The 23,856-nt window shown below is 49.1% G+C and overlaps 1 protein-coding gene across 1 annotated transcript in view; it reads right to left on the reverse strand.

Annotated features, from left to right (window-relative positions):
* Positions 1 to 21,474, reverse strand: part of gars1 (glycyl-tRNA synthetase 1) — a 33,655-nt gene extending 12,181 nt beyond the window's left edge. Inside the window, exons 1-5 of the mRNA XM_065006862.1 lie at positions 21,178 to 21,474; positions 14,145 to 14,246; positions 13,816 to 13,918; positions 9,828 to 9,969; positions 8,496 to 8,584 (exon numbers count right to left, since the gene is read on the reverse strand). Of these exons, the coding sequence (XP_064862934.1) occupies positions 8,496 to 8,584; positions 9,828 to 9,969; positions 13,816 to 13,918; positions 14,145 to 14,246; positions 21,178 to 21,426 (685 nt within the window). The 5' untranslated portion in view covers positions 21,427 to 21,474. The remainder of the gene's footprint in view (positions 1 to 8,495; positions 8,585 to 9,827; positions 9,970 to 13,815; positions 13,919 to 14,144; positions 14,247 to 21,177) is intronic.
* Positions 21,475 to 23,856: the final 2,382 nt, after the last annotated feature.

Here is a 23,856-nt window from a genome sequence, read left to right on the forward strand (position 1 = left end):
GGACAACAGAGTACTGACAGGCCTCAGCCAACTGATGCTGAGGGACAACAGAGTACTAACAGGCCTCAGCCAACTGATGCTGAGGGACAACAGAGTACTGACAGGCCTCAGACAACTGATGCACAGGGACAACAGAGTACTGACAGGCCTCAGCCAACTGATGCACAGGGACAACAGAGTACTGACAGGCCTCAGACAACTGATGCACAGGGACAACAGAGTACTAACAGGCCTCAGCCAACTGATGCACAGGGACAACAGAGTACTAACAGGCCTCAGCCAACTGATGGACAGGGACAACAGAGTACTGACAGGCCTCAGACAACTGATGCTGAGGGACAACAGAGTACTGACAGGCCTCAGCCAACTGATGGACAGGGACAACAGAGTACTGACAGGCCTCAGCCAACTGATGCACAGGGACAACAGAGTACTAACAGGCCTCAGCCAACTGATGCTGAGGGACAACAGAGTACTGACAGGCCTCAGCCAACTGATGCTGAGGGACAACAGAGTACTAACAGGCCTCAGCCAACTGATGCTGAGGGACAACAGAGTACTAACAGGCCTCAGCCAACTGATGCACAGGGACAACAGAGTACTGACAGGCCTCAGACAACTGATGCACAGGGACAACAGAGTACTAACAGGCCTCAGACAACTGATGCTGAGGGACAACAGAGTACTGACAGGCCTCAGCCAACTGATGCACAGGGACAACAGAGTACTAACAGGCCTCAGCCAACTGATGGACAGGGACAACAGAGTACTGACAGGCCTCAGACAACTGATGCTGAGGGACAACAGAGTACTAACAGGCTTCAGCCAACTGATGCACAGGGACAACAGAGTACTGACAGGCCTCAGCCAACTGATGCTGAGGGACAACAGAGTACTAACAGGCCTCAGACAACTGATGCTGAGGGACAACAGAGTACTGACAGGCCTCAGACAACTGATGCACAGGGACAACAGAGTACTGACAGGCCTCGGACAACTGATGCACAGGGACAACAGAGTACTGACAGGCCTCAGCCAACTGATGCTGAGGGACAACAGAGTACTGACAGGCCTCAGCCAACTGATGCACAGGGACAACAGAGTACTGACAGGCCTCAGCCAACTGATGCTGAGGGACAACAGAGTACTGACAGGCCTCAGACAACTGATGCACAGGGACAACAGAGTACTGACAGGCCTCAGACAACTGATGCTGAGGGACAGCAGAGTACTAACAGGCCTCAGCCAACTGATGCTGAGGGACAGCAGAGTACTAACAGGCCTCAGCCAACTGATGCTGAGGGACAACAGAGTACTGACAGGCCTCAGCCAACTGATGCACAGGGACGACAGGCCTCAGCCAACTGATGCTGACAGACAACAGAGTACTGACAGGCCTCAGCCAACTGATGCTGAGGGACAACAGAGTACTGACAGGCCTCAGCCAACTGATGCTGAGGGACAACAGAGTACTGACAGGCCTCAGCCAACTGATGCTGAGGGACAACAGAGTACTGACAGGCCACAGCCAACTGATGCACAGGGACAACAGAGTACTAACAGGCCTCAGACAACTGATGCACAGGGACAACAGAGTACTAACAGGCCTCAGCCAACTGATGCACAGGGACAACAGAGTACTGACAGGCCTCAGCCAACTGATGCACAGGGACAACAGAGTACTGACAGGCCTCAGCCAACTGATGCTGAAGGACAACAGAGTACTGACAGGCCTTAGCCAACTGATGCTGAGGGACAACAGAGTACTAACAGGCCTCAGCCAACTGATGCACAGGGACAACAGAGTACTAACAGGCCTCAGCCAACTGATGCTGACAGACAACAGAGTACTGACAGGCCTCAGCCAACTGATGCTGAGGGACAACAGAGTACTAACAGGCCTCAGACAACTGATGCACAGGGACAACAGAGTACTAACAGGCCTCAGACAACTGATGCACAGGGACAACAGAGTACTGCCAGGCCTCAGCCAACTGATGCTGAGGGACAACAGAGTACTGACAGGCCTCAGACAACTGATGCTGAGGGACAACAGAGTACTAACAGGCCTCAGACAACTGATGCACAGGGACAACAGAGTACTAACAGGCCTCAGCCAACTGATGCTGAGGGACAACAGAGTACTAACAGGCCTCAGCCAACTGATGCACAGGGACAACAGAGTACTAACAGGCCTCAGCCAACTGATGCACAGGGACAACAGAGTACTAACAGGCATCAGACAACTGATGCACAGGGACAACAGAGTACTAACAGGCCTCAGCCAACTGATGCACAGGGACGACAGGCCTCAGCCAACTGATGCTGAGGGACAACAGAGTACTGACAGGCCTCAGACAACTGATGCACAGGGACAACAGAGTACTGACAGGCCTCAGACAACTGATGCTGAGGGACAGCAGAGTACTAACAGGCCTCAGCCAACTGATGCTGAGGGACAACAGAGTACTGACAGGCCTCAGCCAACTGATGCACAGGGACGACAGGCCTCAGCCAACTGATGCTGACAGACAACAGAGTACTGACAGGCCTCAGACAACTGATGCACAGGGACAACAGAGTACTGACAGGCCTCGGACAACTGATGCACAGGGACAACAGAGTACTGACAGGCCTCAGACAACTGATGCACAGGGACAACAGAGTACTGACAGGCCTCAGCCAACTGATGCTGAGGGACAACAGAGTACTGACAGGCCTCAGCCAACTGATGCACAGGGACAACAGAGTACTGACAGGCCTCAGCCAACTGATGCTGAGGGACAACAGAGTACTGACAGGCCTCAGACAACTGATGCACAGGGACAACAGAGTACTGACAGGCCTCAGACAACTGATGCTGAGGGACAGCAGAGTACTAACAGGCCTCAGCCAACTGATGCTGAGGGACAACAGAGTACTGGCAGGCCTCAGCCAACTGATGCACAGGGACAACAGACTACTGACAGGCCTCAGCCAACTGATGCTGACAGACAACAGAGTACTGACAGGCCTCAGCCAACTGATGCTGACAGACAACAGAGTACTGACAGGCCTCAGCCAACTGATGCTGAGGGACAACAGAGTACTGACAGGCCTCAGCCAACTGATGCTGAGGGACAACAGAGTACTGACAGGCCTCAGCCAACTGATGCTGAGGGACAACAGAGTACTGACAGGCCACAGCCAACTGATGCACAGGGACAACAGAGTACTAACAGGCCTCAGACAACTGATGCACAGGGACAACAGAGTACTAACAGGCCTCAGCCAACTGATGCACAGGGACAACAGAGTACTGACAGGCCTCAGCCAACTGATGCACAGGGACAACAGAGTACTGACAGGCCTCAGCCAACTGATGCTGAGGGACAACAGAGTACTGACAGGCCTCAGCCAACTGATGCTGAGGGACAACAGAGTACTGGCAGGCCTCAGCCAACTGATGCACAGGGACAACAGACTACTGACAGGCCTCAGCCAACTGATGCTGACAGACAACAGAGTACTGACAGGCCTCAGCCAACTGATGCTGAGGGACAACAGAGTACTGACAGGCCTCAGCCAACTGATGCACAGGGACAACAGAGTACTGACAGGCCTCAGGGACAAGAGTACTGACAGACAACTGATGCACAGGGACAACAGAGTACTGACAGGCCTCAGCCAACTGATGCTGAGGGACAACAGAGTACTGACAGGCCTCAGACAACTGATGCTGAGGGACAACAGAGTACTAACAGGCCTCAGCCAACTGATGCTGACAGGGACAACAGAGTACTGACAGGCCTCAGCCAACTGATGCTGAGGGACAACAGAGTACTGACAGGCCACAGCCAACTGATGCACAGGGACAACAGAGTACTAACAGGCCTCAGACAACTGATGCACAGGGACAACAGAGTACTAACAGGCCTCAGCCAACTGATGCACAGGGACAACAGAGTACTGACAGGCCTCAGCCAACTGATGCACAGGGACAACAGAGTACTACAGGCCTCAGCCAACTGATGCTGAGGGACAACAGAGTACTGACAGGCCTCAGACAACTGATGCACAGGGACAACAGAGTACTGACAGGCCTCAGCCAACTGATGCTGAGGGACAACAGAGTACTGACAGGCCTCAGCCAACTGATGCTGAGGGACAACAGAGTACTGACAGGCCTCAGCCAACTGATGCACAGGGACAACAGAGTACTGACAGGCCTCAGCCAACTGATGCTGAGGGACAACAGAGTACTGACAGGCCTCAGCCAACTGATGCTGAGGGACAACAGAGTACTGACAGGCCTCAGCCAACTGATGCTGACAGGGACAACAGAGTACTGACAGGCCTCAGCCAACTGATGCTGAGGGACAACAGAGTACTGACAGGCCTCAGCCAACTGATGCACAGGGACAACAGAGTACTAACAGGCCTCAGACAACTGATGCTGAGGGACAACAGAGTACTGGCAGGCCTCAGCCAACTGATGCACAGGGACAACAGACTACTGACAGGCCTCAGCCAACTGATGCTGACAGACAACAGAGTACTGACAGGCCTCAGCCAACTGATGCTGAGGGACAACAGAGTACTGACAGGCCTCAGCCAACTGATGCTGAGGGACAACAGAGTACTGACAGGCCTCAGCCAACTGATGCACAGGGACAACAGAGTACTGACAGGCCTCAGCCAACTGATGCTGACAGGGACAACAGAGTACTGACAGGCCTCAGCCAACTGATGCTGAGGGACAACAGAGTACTGACAGGCCTCAGCCAACTGATGCAGGCCTGAGGACAACAGAGTACTGACAGGCCTCAGCCAACTGATGCACAGGGACAACAGAGTACTGACAGGCCTCAGCCAACTGATGCTGAGGGACAACAGAGTACTGACAGGCCTCAGACAACTGATGCACAGGGACAACAGAGTACTGACAGGCCTCAGCCAACTGATGCACAGGGACAACAGAGTACTGACAGGCCTCAGCCAACTGATGCACAGGGACAACAGAGTACTGACAGGCCTCAGCCAACTGATGCTGAGGGACAACAGAGTACTGACAGGCCTCAGCCAACTGATGCACAGGGACAACAGAGTACTGACAGGCCTCAGCCAACTGATGCTGAGGGACAACAGAGTACTGACAGGCCTCAGCCAACTGATGCTGAGGGACAACAGAGTACTGACAGGCCTCAGCCAACTGATGCACAGGGACAACAGAGTACTAACAGGCCTCAGCCAACTGATGCTGAGGGACAACAGAGTACTGACAGGCCTCAGCCAACTGATGCTGAGGGACAACAGAGTACTGACAGGCCTCAGCCAACTGATGCACAGGGACAACAGAGTACTAACAGGCCTCAGACAACTGATGCAGAGGGACAACAGAGTACTAACAGGCCTCAGCCAACTGATGAACAGGGACAACAGAGTACTAACAGGCCTCAGCCAACTGATGCACAGGGACAACAGAGTACTAACAGGCCTCAGCCAACTGATGCTGAGGGACAACAGAGTACTGACAGGCCTCAGACAACTGATGCTGACAGACAACAGAGTACTAACAGGCCTCAGCCAACTGATGCACAGGGACAACAGAGTACTGACAGGCCTCAGCCAACTGATGCTGAGGGACAACAGAGTACTAACAGGCCTCAGCCAACTGATGCTGAGGGACAACAGAGTACTGACAGGCCTCAGCCAACTGATGCTGAGGGACAACAGAGTACTGACAGGCCTCAGACAACTGATGGACAGGGACAACAGAGTACTGACAGGCCTCAGACAACTGATGGACAGGGACAACAGAGTACTGACAGGCCTCAGCCAACTGATGCTGAGGGACAACAGAGTACTAACAGGCCTCAGACAACTGATGCTGAGGGACAACAGAGTACTGACAGGCCTCAGACAACTGATGGACAGGGACAACAGAGTACTGACAGGCCTCAGACAACTGATGCACAGGGACAACAGAGTACTGACAGGCCTCAGACAACTGATGCACAGGGACAACAGAGTACTGACAGGCCTCAGACAACTGATGCACAGGGACAACAGAGTACTGACAGGCCTCAGACAACTGATGCACAGGGACAACAGAGTACTGACAGGCCTCAGCCAACTGATGCTGAGGGACAACAGAGTACTGACAGGCCTCAGCCAACTGATGCACAGGGACAACAGAGTACTGACAGGCCTCAGCCAACTGATGCTGAGGGACAACAGAGTACTGACAGGCCTCAGCCAACTGATGCACAGGGACAACAGAGTACTGACAGGCCTCAGACAACTGATGCTGAGGACAACAGAGTACTGACAGGCCTCAGCCAACTGATGCTGAGGGACAACAGAGTACTAACAGGCCTCAGCCAACTGATGCACAGGGACAACAGAGTACTAACAGGCCTCAGCCAACTGATGCACAGGGACAACAGAGTACTGACAGGCCTCAGCCAACTGATGCACAGGGACAACAGAGTACTAACAGGCCTCAGCCAACTGATGCACAGGGACAACAGAGTACTAACAGGCCTCAGCCAACTGATGCACAGACAACAGAGTACTGACAGGCCTCAGCCAACTGATGCTGAGGGACAACAGAGTACTGACAGGCCTCAGACAACTGATGCTGACAGGGACAACAGAGTACTGAACAGGCCTCAGCCAACTGATGCTGAGGGACAACAGAGTACTGACAGGCCTCAGCCAACTGATGCTGAGGGACAACAGAGTACTAACAGGCCTCAGCCAACTGATGCTGAGGGACAAGAGTACAGAGTACTGACAGGCCTCAGACAACTGATGCTGAGGGACAACAGAGTACTGACAGGCCTCAGACAACTGATGCACAGGGACAACAGAGTACTGACAGGCCTCAGACAACTGATGCTGAGGGACAACAGAGTACTGACAGGCCTCAGCCAACTGATGCACAGGGACAACAGAGTACTGACAGGCCTCAGACAACTGATGCTGAGGGACAACAGAGTACTGACAGGCCTCAGACAACTGATGCACAGGGACAACAGAGTACTGACAGGCCTCAGACCAACTGATGCTGAGGGACAACAGAGTACTGACAGGCCTCAGCCAACTGATGCTGAGGGACAACAGAGTACTGACAGGCCTCAGCCAACTGATGCACAGGGACAACAGAGTACTGACAGGCCTCAGCAACTGATGCTGAGGGACAACAGAGTACTGACAGGCCTCAGCCAACTGATGCTGAGGGACAACAGAGTACTGACAGGCCTCAGCCAACTGATGCTGAGGGACAACAGAGTACTGACAGGCCTCAGCCAACTGATGCTGAGGGACAACAGAGTACTGACAACTGATGCCTCAGGCCCAACTGATGCACTGACAGGCCTCAGCCAACTGATGCTGAGGACAACAGAGTACTGACAGGCCTCAGCCAACTGATGCTGACAGGGACAACAGAGTACTGACAGGCCTCAACTGATGCCAGGGACTGATGCTGACAGGGACAACAGAGTACTGACAGGCCTCAGCCAACTGATGCTGAGGGACAACAGAGTACTGACAGGCCTCAGACAACTGATGCTGAGGGACAACAGAGTACTGACAGGCCTCAGCCAACTGATGCTGAGGGACAACAGAGTACTGACAGGCCTCAGCCAACTGATGCTGAGGGACAACAGAGTACTGACAGGCCTCAGCCAACTGATGCACAGGGACAACAGAGTACTGACAGGCCTCAGCCAACTGATGCTGAGGGACAACAGAGTACTAACAGGCCTCAGCCAACTGATGCACAGGGACAACAGAGTACTGACAGGCCTCAGCCAACTGATGCTGAGGGACAACAGAGACAACAGGCCTCAGCCAACTGATGCTGAGGGACAACAGAGTGACTGACAGGCCTCAGCCAACTGATGCTGAGGGACAACAGAGTACTAACAGGCCTCAGCCAACTGATGCTGAGGGACAACAGAGTACTGACAGGCCTCAGCCAACTGATGCTGAGGGACAACAGAGTACTGACAGGCCTCAGCCAACTGATGCACAGGGACAACAGAGTACTGACAGGCCTCAGACAACTTATGCTGAGGGACAACAGAGTACTGACAGGCCTCAGCCAACTGATGCTGAGGGACAACAGAGTACTGACAGGCCTCAGCCAACTGATGCACAGGGACAACAGAGTACTGACAGGCCTCAGCCAACTGATGCACAGGGACAACAGAGTACTGACAGGCCTCAGACAACTGATGCTGAGGGACAACAGAGTACTAACAGGCCTCAGACAACTGATGCTGAGGGACAACAGAGTACTGACAGGCCTCAGCCAACTGATGCACAGGGACAACAGAGTAATAACAGGCCTCAGACAACTGATGCTGAGGGACAACAGAGTACTGAAGAAAGGTTTGACTTCTGGAATGTCATGGCTCAATTCTATCATATTGATGTCGAGGTTGGGAAATACCAGTGAATAAGGCATTTCTCTTTTTCAAACCACTTCAAGAGTATAGACTAACCTTTGAGGAGGTGGTCTGCCCTGAAACACTCTCCGTTCTTCACGTCTTTCACCATGTAGTCCGCAAACTTGTCCACGTGTCCAGACGTCCTGTAGACATTATAGCACATTATACCCAAATATTCAGATTGGAACAGAGCAGTCAGCTGTACCAAATCTCTAAGAACCACCAGGCACCCCCCGTCTGACTGTCTGTCTCTAGGAACCTCCTGTCTGTCTGTCTGTCTCTAGGAACCCCCCGTCTGACTGTCTGTCTCTAGGAACCTCCTGTCTGTCTCTAGGAACCCCCTGTCTGTCTGTCTGTCTGTCTCTAGGAACCCCCTGTCTGTCTGTCTGTCTGTCTGTCTCTAGGAACCCCCTGTCTGTCTGTCTGTCTCTAGGAACCCCCTGTCTGTCTGTCTGTCTGTCTCTAGGAACCCCTGTCTGTCTGTCTGTCTGTCTGTCTGTAGGAACCCCCTGTCTGTCTGTCTGTCTGTCTGTCTCTAGGAACCCCTGTCTGTCTGTCTGTCTGTCTGTCTCTAGGAACCCCCTGTCTGTCTGTCTGTCTGTCTCTAGGAACCCCTGTCTGTCTGTCTGTCTGTCTGTCTCTAGGAACCCCCTGTCTGTCTGTCTGTCTCTAGGAACCCCTGTCTGTCTGTCTGTCTGTCTCTAGGAACCCCTGTCTGTCTGTCTGTCTGTCTGTCTCTAGGAACCCCTGTCTGTCTGTCTGTCTGTCTCTAGGAACCCCTGTCTGTCTGTCTGTCTGTCTGTCTGTCTCTCCCCCTGTCTGTCTGTCTGTCTGTCTCTAGGAACCCCCTGTCTGTCTGTCTGTCTCTAGGAACCCCCTGTCTGTCTGTCTGTCTGTCTCTAGGAACCCCCTGTCTGTCTGTCTGTCTGTCTCTAGGAACCCCCTGTCTGTCTGTCTGTCTGTCTCTAGGAACCCCTGTCTGTCTGTCTGTCTGTCTGTCTGTCTGTCTGTCTGTCTCTAGGAACCCCCTGTCTGTCTGTCTGTCTGTCTGTCTGTCTGTCTCTAGGAACCCCCTGTCTGTCTGTCTGTCTGTCTGTCTGTCTGTCTCTAGGAACCCCCTGTCTGTCTGTCTGTCTGTCTCTAGGAACCCCCTGTCTGTCTGTCTGTCTGTCTCTAGGAACCCCTGTCTGTCTGTCTGTCTGTCTGTCTGTCTGTCTGTCTCTAGGAACCACTATATCAGAACTACAACTCTACATGTCCATAGTGCAATAACAGAAGTCTGATGGACATTGGCTCCTACAGTCCAGTCCCTCCCTTTGTATTCGCACTCTGATAACCACCATGTCAGTAAAGTTAGGCTAATTGCAGTGCAGCATCAGGACCCACTTGAGAACAGGCTCCGGGGTGAGCATGGTGCAGTCGATCTCCAGGATCTGCTCCTCCTGGATGAAGTGCTGCCTCCAGGCCTGCAAGATGTTGTTCTTCAGGGCACAGCCCACAGGGCCAAAGTCATACAGACCACTCACACCTGTAGAGGGAACATTACAGACCACTCACACCTGTAGAGGGGACATTACAGACCACTCACACCTGTAGAGGGAACATTACAGACCACTCACACCTGTAGAGGGGACATTACAGACCACTCACACCTGTAGAGGGGACATTACAGACCACTCACACCTGTAGAGGGAAACATTACAGACCACTCACACCTGTAGAGGGAACATTACAGACCACTCACACCTGTAGAGGGAACATTACAGACCACTCACACCTGTAGAGGGAAACATTACAGACCACTCACACCTGTAGAGGGAACATTACAGACCACTCACACCTGTAGAGGGGACATTACAGACCACTCACACCTGTAGAGGGGACATTACAGACCACTCACACCTGTAGAGGGAACATTACAGACCACTCACACCTGTAGAGGGGACATTACAGACCACTCACACCTGTAGAGGGGACATTACAGACCACTCACACCTGTAGAGGGGACATTACAGACCACTCACACCTGTAGAGGGGACATTACAGACCACTCACACCTGTAGAGGGAACATTACAGACCACTCACACCTGTAGAGGGAACATTACAGACCACTCACACCTGTAGAGGGAACATTACAGACCACTCACACCTGTAGAGGGAACATTACAGACCACTCACACCTGTAGAGGGAACATTACAGACCACTCACACCTGTAGAGGGAACATTACAGACCACTCACACAAATAATATCCGATTGTTGTATCGTGTGTGCCTCCGTGTGTAACTAGGTGTGTAACTAGGTGTGTGCCTCCGTGCGTAACTAGGTGTGTAACTAGGTGTGTAACTAGGTGTGTGCCTGCGTGCGTAACTAGGTGTGTAACTAGGTGTGTAACTAGGTGTGTGCCTCCGTGCGTAACTAGGTGTGTAACTAGGTGCGTAACTAGGTGTGTGCCTCCGTGTGTAACTAGGTGTGTGCCTCCGTGCGTAACTAGGTGTGTGCCTCCGTGTGTAACTAGGTGTGTAACTAGGTGTGTGCCTCCGTGTGTAACTAGGTGCGTAACTAGGTGTGTAACTAGGTGCGTAACTAGGTGTGTAACTAGGTGCGTAACTAGGTGTGTAACTAGGTGCGTAACTAGGTGTGTAACTAGGTGCGTAACTAGGTGCGTGCCTCCGTGCGTAACTAGGTGCGTGCCTCCGTGCGTAACTAGGTGCGTAACTAGGTGTGTAACTAGGTGCGTAACTAGGTGTGTAACTAGGTGCGTAACTAGGTGTGTAACTAGGTGCGTAACTAGGTGTGTAACTAGGTGCGTAACTAGGTGTGTGCCTCCGTGTGTAACTAGGTGCGTAACTAGGTGCGTAACTAGGTGCGTGCCTCCGTGCGTAACTAGGTGCGTGCCTCCGTGCGTAACTAGGTGCGTGCCTCCGTGCGTAACTAGGTGCGTGCCTCCGTGCGTAACTAGGTGCGTGCCTCCGTGCGTAACTAGGTGCGTGCCTCCGTGCGTAACTAGGTGCGTGCCTCCGTGCGTAACTAGGTGCGTGCCTCCGTGCGTAACTAGGTGCGTGCCTCCGTGCGTAACTAGGTGCGTGCCTCCGTGCGTAACTAGGTGCGTGCCTCCGTGCGTAACTAGGTGCGTGCCTCCGTGCGTAACTAGGTGCGTGCCTCCGTGCGTAACTGAGGTGCGTGTCTCCGTGCGTAACTAGGTGCGTGCCTCCGTGCGTAACTAGGTGCGTGCCTCCGTGCGTAACTTCAGGTGCGTGCCTCCGTGCGTAACTAGGTGCGTGCCTCCGTGCGTAACTAGGTGCGTGCCTCCGTGCGTAACTAGGTGCGTGCCTCCGTGCGTAACTAGGTGCGTGCCTCCGTGCGTAACTAGGTGCGTGCCTCCGTGCGTAACTGAGGTGCGTGCCTCCGTGCGTAACTAGGTGCGTGCCTCCGTGCGTAACTGGAGGTGCGTGCCTCCGTGCGTAACTAGGTGCGTGCCTCCGTGCGTAACTAGGTGCGTGCCTCCGTGCGTAACTAGGTGCGTGCCTCCGTGCGTAACTAGGTGCGTGCCTCCGTGCGTAACTAGGTGCGTGCCTCCGTGCGTAACTCAGGTGCGTGCCTCCGTGCGTAACTGGTGCGTGCCTCCGTGCGTAACTCCGTGCGTGCAGGTGCGTGCCTCCGTGCGTAACTAGGTGCGTGCCTCCGTGCGTAACTAGGTGCGTGCCTCCGTGCGTAACTAGGTGCGTGCCTCCGTGCGTAACTAGGTGCGTGCCTCCGTGCGTAACTAGGTGCGTGCCTCCGTGCGTAACTAGGTGCGTGCCTCCGTGCGTAACTAGGTGTGTGCCTCCGTGCGTAACTAGGTGTGCCTCCGTGCGTAACTAGTGTGCGTGCCTCCGTGCGTAACTAGGTGTGTGCCTCCGTGCGTAACTAGGTGTGTGCCTCCGTGCGTAACTAGGTGTGTGCCTCCGTGCGTAACTAGGTGTGTGCCTCCGTGCGTAACTAGGTGTGTGCCTCCGTGCGTAACTAGGTGTGTGCCTCCGTGCGTAACTAGGTGTGTGCCTCCGTGCGTAACTAGGTGTGTGCCTCCGTGCGTAACTAGGTGTGTGCCTCCGTGCGTAACTAGGTGTGTGCCTCCGTGCGTAACTAGGTGCGTGCCTCCGTGCGTAACTAGGTGTGTGCCTCCGTGCGTAACTTCAGGTGTGTGCCTCCGTGCGTAACTAGGTGTGTGCCTCCGTGCGTAACTAGGTGTGTGCCTCCGTGCGTAACTAGGTGTGTGCCTCCGTGCGTAACTAGGTGTGTGCCTCCGTGCGTAACTAGGTGTGTGCCTCCGTGCGTAACTAGGTGTGTGCCTCCGTGCGTAACTAGGTGTGTGCCTCCGTGCGTAACTAGGTGTGTGCCTCCGTGCGTAACTAGGTGTGTGCCTCCGTGCGTAACTAGGTGTGTGCCTGTGCGTGCGTTAGGTGTGTGCCTCCGTGCGTAACTAGGTGTGTGCCTCCGTGCGTAACTAGGTGTGTGCCTCCGTGCGTAACTAGGTGTGTGCCTCCGTGCGTAACTAGGTGTGTGCCTCCGTGCGTAACTAGGTGTGTGCCTCCGTGCGTAACTAGGTGTGTGCCTCCGTGCGTAACTAGGTGTGTGCCTCCGTAACTAGCGTGTGCCTCCGTGCGTAACTAGGTGTGTGCCTCCGTGCGTAACTAGGTGTGTGCCTCCGTGCGTAACTAGGTGTGTGCCTCCGTGCGTAACTAGGTGTGTGCCTCCGTGCGTAATAGGTGTGTGCCTCCGTGCGTAACTAGGTGTGTGCCTCCGTGCGTAACTAGGTGTGTGCCTCCGTGCGTAACTAGGTGTGTGCCTCCGTGCGTAACTAGGTGTGTGCCTCCGTGCGTAACTAGGTGTGTGCCTCCGTGCGTAACTAGGTGTTACATAGATCTCACCTCCATAGATAGCGAAGGCCTGGTCATAGTGTGTAACTAGGTGTTACATAGATCTCACCTCCGTAGATAGCGAAGGCCTGGTCATAGTGTGTAACTAGGTGTTACATAGATCTCACCTCCGTAGATAGCGAAGGCCTGGTCATAGTGTGTAACTAGGTGTTACATAGATCTCACCTCCGTAGATAGCGAAGGCCTGGTCATAGTGTGTAACTAGGTGTTACATAGATCTCACCTCCGTAGATAGCGAAGGCCTGGTCATAGTGTGTAACTAGGTGTTACATAGATCTCACCTCCATAGATAGCGAAGGCCTGGTCATAGTGTGTAACTAGGTGTTACATAGATCTCACCTCCGTAGATAGCGAAGGCCTGGTCATAGTGTGTAACTAGGTGTTACATAGATCTCACCTCCGTAGATAGCGAAGGCCTGGTCATAGTGTGTAACTAGGTGTTACATAGATCTCACCTCCGTAGATAGCGAAGGCCTGGTCATAGAAGAATCTCCTCTTCAACGTATCCTCCATCTTGGTTCTGTCAACAATGTCATCTTTGGGTTGCAGAGACAGTTCCTGGAATACAAAACAGTAGTGTGGTGATTAACAGTTTGAGAAGACACAAAACACTACCGATCTAAGGTAGTGCATACCTACCAAAGCTGATTTCAGCTTTTAAAAGACGGCCGATTGTATAGTTACTGGAAAGATAAAAGTATTTGGTGCGATTCCGGCATACTGTGGTGTAGTAGGCTATACTGTAGTAGATACTTTTAGGAGGATATGCTTTAACAGAGCTCACCTTAGTTTCCAGAGTTCTCTTCCTAGCTTTCAGTTCAGCCACAGCTTTAAGGACGTCGACATCAGGGGCACCATCCTGTTTCATCTGGCGCACCAGCTCACCCTGTAACATGACAATTACACTGAGAGCTGACAGAATACTTCCCACACTTGACTGAAAGTCAGGAGACCTTCATGGTAAATTGTAAATGAGGATTTGTTCTTACCCTCTTGAAGCTAGGGGGCACTATTATGTTTGGAAAAATAACGTTCCCAAAGTAAACGGCCTATTTCTCAGGACCAGATGCTAGAATATGCATATAATTGACAGATTATGATAAAAAAAACTCTAAAGTTTCCAAAACTGTCAAAATATTGTCTGTGAGTATAACAGAACTGATATTGCAGGCGAAACCCTGAGGAAAATCCAATCAGGAATTGCCTCTTATTTTGAAACCCTTCTGTTCCTATGCATGTCTATCCTCCATTTAAAGGGATATCAACCAGATTCCTTTTTCTATGGCTTCCCTAAGGTGTCAACAGTCTTTAGACATAGTTTCAGGCTTTAATTTTGAAAAATTAGCGTGAAAGATCACATTGCGTAAGTGGATAGGTGGGGCTCTCAGAGTGAGTTTTGCGCTACAGAGTGAAGCCGCCATTGTTCCTCCCTGTCCTATTGAAAAACCTACACTCCCGGTTGATATATTATCGAATATATATTTTAAAAACTACCTGAGGATTGATTATAAAAAATGTTTGACATGTTTCTGTGGACATTATGGAGACTATTTGGAATTTCCGTCTGCGTTGTCGTGACCGCTCTTTCCTGTGGATTTCTGAACACGACAAACAAACATAGATATTTTGGGTATAAAAATAATCTTTATGGAACAAAAGGAACATTTGTTGTGTAACTGGGAGTCTCGTGAGTGAAAACATCTGAAGATCAAAGGTAAACGATTAATTTGATTGTTTTTCTGATTTGTGACCAAGCTACCTGATGCTAAGTGTACTTAATGTTTTGTCGTGCGATCAATAAGCAATCCAAGCGTTTGTGTAAGTTTTCGCTGTAAAGCATCATTTCAAAATCTGAGAAGACAGTTGGATTAACAAAAAAGCTAAGCTGTGTTTTGCAAGAATTTAAAACCATTTTTGTAAGAATATAGTATATGGGATTGATTAAGAAATTTAGCTTAATTTGACTAATATTATGGTGTTTCTATTCCAAGATCAACAAAACCCTCAGGGTTTCCGGTAGGAAAATATGGCGCTGTACAACGTGACCTTTATTTTACTAGACAAGTCAGTTAAGATTTTTTTTTTTTAAATGAACCTCTCGCTCTCTACAAAACGAAAAAAAAATGTATATACAGTACCAGAGTCAAAAGTTTGGACAACTAGTCATTCAATAATTTATCTTTATTGTTACTATATTATACATTGTAGAATAATAGTGAAGACATCAAAACTATGAAACACATATGGAATCATGTAGTAACCAAAAGCGTCAAATAAAAAATATTTCATATTTGAGATTCTTCAAAGTAGCCTACCTTTGCCATGACAGCTTTGCACACTCTTGGCTTTCTGTCATCCAGCTTCACCTGGAATGCTTTTCCAACAGTTTTGAAGGTGTTCCCACATATGCTGAGCACTTGTTGGCTACTTTTCCTTCACTCTGCGGTCCAACTCATCCCAAACCATCTCAATCTGGTTGAGGTCAGGTGATTGTGGAGGCCAGGTAATCTGATGCAACACTCAATCATTGTCCTTGGTCAAATAGTCCTTACACAGCCTGGAGGTGTGTTTTGGGTCACTGTTCAGTTGAAAAACAAATTATAGTGGGACTAAGCCCAAACCAGATGGGATGGCGTATCGCTGCAGAATGCTGTGGTAGCCATGCTGGTTAAGTGTGCCTTGAATTCTAAATAAATCAGACAGTGACACTATCAAAGCACACCATAACACCACCTCCTCCATGCTTCACGATGGGAACCACACATGCAGAGATCATTAGTTCACCTACTTTGCATCTCAAAGATACGGCAGTTGGAAACAAAAATCTAAAATTTGGACTCATCAGACCAAGGGACAGATTTCCACCGGTCTATGTCCATTGCTCGTGTTTCTTGGCCCAAGCAAGTCTCTTCTTCTTATTGGTGTCCTTTCTTTAGTTTTTTCTTTGCAGCAATTCGACCATGAAGGCCTGATTTACACAGTCTCCTCTGAACAGTTGATGTTGAGATGTGTCTGTTACTTGAACTCTGTGAAGCATTTATTTGGGCTGCAATCTGAGGCTGGTAACTCTAATGAATTTATACTCTGCAGCAGAGGTAACTCTGGGTCTTCCTTTCCTGTGGTGGTCCACATGAGAGCCAGTTTGATCATAACACTTGATGGTTTTTGCAACTGCACTTGAACAAATTTTGAAAATTATTGAAATGTTCCGTATTGACTGACCTTCATGTCTTAAAGTAATGATGGACTGTTGTTTCTCTTTGCTGATTTGAGCCGTTCTTGCCATAATATGGATTTTTACTAAATAGGGCTGGGTGGTATACCGTATTTTATGATATACCGGTATTAATGCAGGGACCAGTTTGAGTTTTTACTTTTCCTTCTAAAATGGTATTTGAATGTTTGGTTTGTTCAATGTGATACGCTATAACGTAAATTTTTATAGTTTACTTTGCCACTTGAGTCATCTCTCTCTGCTCTTTCTCTCCGTGCCACTTTCCACACAGACCTAGCCACGCCCCCTGTCACTCTCCACACAGACCTAGCCACGCCCCCTGTCACTCTCCACACAGACCTAGCCACACCCCCTGTCACTCAAGGAACACATTTGGTGTTCCTCAACCACGAGACACTTGCGTTCAGTCTGCATGGTCAATGCAGCACATGCAACAATGCTGATGACAACGATGCCGTTTTCACTTTGCTTCTTAATATAAATCCACTAGCGTTCCATAATGACTCTTAGTTTGTGTTTCTTACATCTGCAAAACAGCTAGTTTGTATTTTCTTAGCAAGTTGCCCTAAATCTTGTGAGACATATTGAGAATTTTCTAGACCTTGCATGTTAATTATTAATTGCAGAAGAGCTAGTACTCTATATGTGCTCTGGGTCATTAGACACCATTAGACATGCACTTGTCTGGGGTGTGGACAAGACTGGTTATTCCTCCAACAGTGTTATGGCCTAATATGTACTGTTGCTATGGTTACACCTCTTGGGACTTTTCCAGAACATGGGTGTTCCTTTCAGAGGAGCTAGAAGGAAGACATGTCTGGTATAGAGTACAGTATATACATATGATTAGAGGTCGGCCGATTAATCAGGACCGATTTCAAGTTTTCATAACAATCGGAAATCGGTGTTTTTGGACGCCGATTTTGCCCCCCATCTTTTTTTTTTACACCTTTATTTAACGAGGCAAGTCAGTTAAGAACAAATTCTTATTTTCAATGACGGCCTAGGAACAGTGGGTTAACTGCCTGTTCAGGGGCAGAACAACAGATTTTGTATCTTGTCAGCTCGGGGATTTGAATTTGCAACCCTACGGTTAACTAGTACAACGCTCTAAACACCATTGCACTCCACGAGGAGAGTGCCTGTCACGCGAATGCAGTAGAAGCCAAGGTAAGTTGCTAGCTAGCATTAAACTTATCTTATAAAAAAACAATCATAATCACTAGTTATAACTACTCATGGTTGATGATATTACTAGTTTATCAAGCGTGTCCTGCGTTGCATATAAATCGATGCAACACTGGGGGATGATATAACAAAAGCGCATTTGCGAAAAAAGCACAATCGTTGCACGACTGTACCTAACCATAAACACCAATGCCTTAAAATCAATACACAGAAGTATATATTTTTAAACCTGGATATTTAGCTAAAAGAAATCCAGGTTAGGAGGCAATATTAACCAGGTGAAATTGTGTCACTTCTCTTGCGTTCATTGCACGCAGAGTCAGGGTATATGCAACAGTTTGGGCAGCCTGGCTCATTGCAAACTAATTTGCCAGAATTTTACGTAATTATGACATAACATTGAAGGTTGTGCAATGTAACAAGAATATTTAGACTTAGGGATGCCACCAGTTAGATAAAATACAGAACGGTTCCGTATTTCACTGAAATTATACACTGCTCAAAAAAATAAAGGGAACACTAAAATATCACATCCTAGATCTGAATGAATGAAACATTCATATTAAATACTGGTTTTCTTTACATAGTTGAATGTGCTGACAACAAAAATCACACAATAATTATCAATGGAAATCAAATTGATCAACTCATGGAGGTCTGGATTTGGAGTCACACTCAAAATTAAAGTGGAAAACCACACTACAGGCTGATCCAACTTTGATGTAATGTCCTTAAAACAAGTCAAAATGAGGCTCAGTAGTGTGTGTGGCCTCCACGTGCCTGTATGACCTCCCTTACAATGCCTGGGCATGCTCCTGATGAGGTGGCGGATGGTCTCCTGAGGAATCTCCACCCAGACCTGGACTAAAGCATCCGCCAACTCCTGGACAGTCTGTGGTGCAACGTGGCGTTGGTGGATGGAGTGAGACATGATGTCCCAGATGTGCTCAATTGGAGTCAGGTTTGGGGAACGGGCGGGCCAGTCCATAGCATCAATGCCTTCCTCTTGCAGGAACTGCTGACACACTCCAGCCACATGAGGTCTAGCATTGTCTTGCATTAGGAGGAACCCAGGGCCAACCGCACCAGCATATGGTCTCACAAGGGGTCTGACGATCTCATATCGGTACCTAATGGCAGTCAGGCTACCTCTGGCGAGCACATGGAGGTCTGTGTGGCCCCCCAAAGAAATGCCACCCCACACCATGACTGACCCACCGCCAAACCGGTCATGCTGGAGGTTGTTGCAGGCAGCAGAACGTTCTCCACGGCGTCTCCAGACTCAGTGCCACGTGCTCAGTGTGAACCTGCTTTCCTATGTGAAGAGCACAGGGTGCCAGTGGCGAATTTGCCAACCTTGGTGTTCTCTGGCAAATGCCAAACATCCTGCACGGTGTTGGGCTGTAAGCACAACCCCCACCTGTGGACGTCGGGCCCTCATACTACCCTCATGGAGTCTGTTTCTGACCGTTTGAGCAGACACATGCACATTTGTGGCCTGCTGGAGGTCATTTTTGCAGGGCTCTGGCAGTGCTCCTCCTGCTCCTCCTTGCACAAAGGCGGAGGTAGCGGTCCTGCTGCTGGGTTGTTGCCCTCCTACGGCCTCTTCCACGTCTCCTGATGTACTGGCCTGTTTCCTGGTAGCGCCTCCATGCTCTGGACTCTACGCTGACAGACACAGCAAACCTTCTTGCCACAGCTCGCATTGATGTGCCATCCTGGATGAGCTGCACTACCTGAGCCACTTGTGTGGGTTGTAGACTCCGTCTCATGCTACCACTTGAATGCTGGCGGTGCTTTCACTCTAAAGTGACCAAAACATCAGCCAGGAAACATACAGTGCCTTGCGAAAGTATTCGGCCCCCTTGAACTTTGCGACCTTTTGCCACATTTCAGGCTTCAAACATAAAGATATAAAACTGTATTTTTTTGTGAAGAATCAACAACTAGTGGGACACAATCATTAAGTGGAACGACATTTATTGGATATTTCAAACTTTTTTAACAAATCAAAAACTGAAAATTTGGGCGTGCACAGACACATCAGCTACTACAGCGACTGAAATGACTGCAAGACTTAACAAAGACTTAACAGAGAGCTTAACAAAGAGCTGCAGTTAGTTTCAGAATGGGTGGCAAGGAATAAGTTAGTCCTCAATATTTCTAAAGCTAAAAGCATTGTTTTGGGGGCAAATCATTCACTATACATTGTAATCAATAATGTGGTAAGTGAGCAAGAACTACTTGGAGTAACCTCTTCACAGTCCCCAAGTCCAGAACAGACTATGTAGAGCCATGACTACATGGAACTGTATTCCACATCAGGTAACTGATGCAAACAGTAGAATCAGATTTTTTTTTTTTTTTTACATAAAAATACATTATGAAACAGCAGGGACTATGGAAGCAACACAACATAAGTGCAGACACATGCATACAAACACACAATAACATACACACAAGTACACATGGATTTTGTGTTGTAGATATGTAGTAGTAGAGTAGGAGCCGGAGGGCACACAGGGTGTTGTGAATGTATTGTAATGTTTTTAAAAACAAGGAAGAGTAGCTGCTGCCTTGGCATAAAAACAAACTCACAATCACCAATAAAAACTAGACAGTTTATTTCCGAAAATGTCATGGGGACCCCATTGATTTTGTTATGTTTAAGTCACTCAGAGTAAGAACTCTGCATCAGCCAAGGCAAAATGTCTAATTACAGGAAATAGCTTTGAAACGGCACATTTTCTCTCGGTTCCATGACAAAATGTGCAGAATTGCAGGAAATTTGCATTAAAACAGCACAATTGTATATTTGTGGCCAAGAGGAGGGCCTTTAAAAGCTTTGGTCGAAGACCTCACAATTGGCTAGCCACTACCTCGCCCCTCTCAAAGCTAACTTTGACAGCCGCAAAAAAAATACTAGGGGAAACACTGCCACCCACATATCACTGTGAATCAGCTCTGGGCTGAAACGTGGCATGGGGGGGAAATAAATAAGTCGCAGGCATGGATGTTAATACAATTATTTATGAAATCATATCCAAGCTAGCTGGTATAACGGTCAACAGAATATAGCTGTATTAAATCAGTTATTTACTGCTTCCACAAATCTGCTCTACAGATCTCCAACTAACAGGCAAAAAATATATATAAATCAGTTAGCATGCTGGCTACCGGTTAGTTAGCTAGCTACATGGCTATGCTACATTCAAAGACCTCTGCTAACGTTGTATGTAAATGTTAGCTAGCAAAATAACCAGCTACAGCAGCTTTGTTTGAGCTGTCATTTCTGGGCGATTACTAATGAATGCATGGATGATGATGTGGGGATCTTTGGAGTGAATAAAATAAGGGTTTAGCTTCATTCCCGTGGCTTTAAATGTCAATTTACCTGTTCTTTCACTGCCAGCCTCAGTGGGGCGAGGATTTCTTCAATATTGCCACTCATTTTGTGTCCTTCGGAAAGCTCCAGCCAAAGACTTTTATTTTTCTTACACAAGCAGACCGACAGAGAAAACGACCTGTTTTGGGTCGGACAGCGCAGCAGCGACTGTAGAAACCGGCAGACCCTCGGCACCGAGCGAAGAGTGCGAATCTCAATGCTGGTCCTCAGCAGTGCTGATGTTGCGCTACGAAGCATGGACCGCGGGCGGAGCGACAATGTGGATGGATCAGAATGATGAAATCTCAGAAACCAAGTAAATGAATGCTTCAGTTATCAAGTGGCAGTTTCAACATGTTATTCCCTAGAAAATGGATAAATACACTTGGTGCAGATTCGACAAAGTATTCCAGCTTTTCACCAGCATATGGCGCTGTTGCTCTGAGGAAGAGCATAATGGTTAATTGAAGCTTTCATAAACTCATGCATGGCCCGGTTGCATAAACATCTTAAGTGTTTACATTATTCTCTCTTACCTAAATGAATTGTTTAATGGCGTTGCATAGAGCCCGTCAAATATTTCCTTAGGTAGGGGATACTTAAGGGGCTTTAAGGTAGTTTTTTATGTCACCTTTATTTAACCAGGTAGGCTAGTAGAGAACAAGTTCTCATTTGCAACTGCGACCTGGCCAAGATAAAGCATAGCAGTGTGAACAGACAACAACACAGAGTTACACATGGAGTAAACAATTAACAAGTCAATAACACAGTAGAAAAAAAAAAAAGGCATGTATGGCAGAATGAGTATCTGGTTACCATGGTGAAGGTCTGATTAACTGACTAAGGGTGCGTTAGTAAATTCACTCTGTCTATTTACTCATCCAATACAAATGCAATCAGTCGATATAATCGAGAACTATCATCAGAAATCAAGCGATATGAATCAGACACTAGTTGGCCAGAAGGTTTAAATCAATATTTCATATCGTGTTGTAGATGTACTGTATTGACAATAACGCAAGATCACATTTCCAGCATGGCCGCCAAACCAGACCTCCCTTGTCCGCCATAAGAAGCAAACTGGTCATTAATAAATAATAAGTGAGCATTGCATTTGCAGCTCCTAAATGAATAAAACATTTAAAACGCAGTTTTAAACGTCACCACTGAATGAACTCCGGAAACTCGTGACGCAGCTGACTAGCTTTACTGAGAACCTGCAGGCGAGTTCCAGGATGCAGGTTGACACGGGTGAGTTCGTTGCAAGGCTGTGGTTGCGTTGCTAACCCGCGGGCGTGTCACAGGTCGACACGGGTGCGTTCCAGGTGGACTTCATTGCTTCTTAATTTAAAGGGGGTATTACAACGGAAAGTTAACATCACAGATTAGCATAATTGGTTCAGATGATTTATTTGCCTCTCCCAAATCACTATTGCAGGGCTGACCAACTCTGTTCCTGGAGAGCTACCATCCTGTAGGTTTTCGCTTCAAACCCAGTAGTGACGAACATGATTCAATTTATCAACCAGTTAGTTAGGTGCACTACATAAGGGTTGGAACAAAAACCTACACTGCCATTAAAACCCAGAATCTTATGCTGGAAGGATGGCCACGCGAGGCTAGTGTTGAACATTTTGGAAGGATGGCCACGCGAGGCTAGTGTTGAACATTTTGGAAGGATGGCCACGCGAGGCTAGTGGTGAACATATTGGAAGGATGGCCACAGGAGGCTAGTGTTGAACATATTGGATGGATGGCCACGCGAGGCTAGTGCTGAACATATTGGGAAGGATGGCCACGCGAGGCTAGTGCTGAACATATTGGATGGATGGCCACGCGAGGCTAGTGCTGAACATATTGGATGGATGGCCACGCGAGGCTAGTGCTGAACATATTGGGAAGGATGGCCACGCGAGGCTAGTGCTGAACATATTGGATGGATGGCCACGCGAGGCTAGTGGTGAACATATTGGAAGGATGGCCACGCGAGGCTAGTGCTGAACATATTGGAAGGATGGCCACGCGAGGCTAGTGGTGAACATATTGGAAGGATGGCCACAGGAGGCTAGGCTAGTGCTGAACATATTGGGAAGGATGGCCACGCGAGGCTAGTGCTGAACATATTGAACATATTGGATGGATGGCCACGCGAGGCTAGTGCTGAACATATTGGATGGATGAACAACATATTGGGAAGGATGGCCACGAGGCTAGTGCTGAACATATTGGATGGATGGCCACTAGTGGTGAACATATTGAGGCTAGTGGTGAACATATTGGATGGATGGCCACGCGAGGCTAGTGGTGAACATATTGGATGGATGGCCACGCGAGGCTAGTGGTGAACATATTGGAAGGATGGCGAGGCTAGTGCTGAACATATTGGATGGATGGCCACGCGAGGCTAGTGGTGAACATATTGGATGGATGGCCACGCGAGGCTAGTGGTGAACATATTGGATGGATGGCCACGCGAGGCTAGTGGTGAACATATTGGATGGATGGCCACGCGAGGCTAGTGCTGAACATATTGGATGGATGGCCACGCGAGGCTAGTGCTGAACATATTGGAAGGATGGCCACGCGAGGCTAGTGGTGAACATATTGGAAGGATGGCGAGGCTAGTGCTGAACATATTGGATGGATGGCCACGCGAGGCTAGTGCTGAACATATTGGATGGATGGCCA

This window comes from Oncorhynchus nerka, linkage group LG22 (assembly GCF_034236695.1).
Source record: "Oncorhynchus nerka isolate Pitt River linkage group LG22, Oner_Uvic_2.0, whole genome shotgun sequence".
Lineage (NCBI taxonomy): Eukaryota > Metazoa > Chordata > Actinopteri > Salmoniformes > Salmonidae > Oncorhynchus > Oncorhynchus nerka.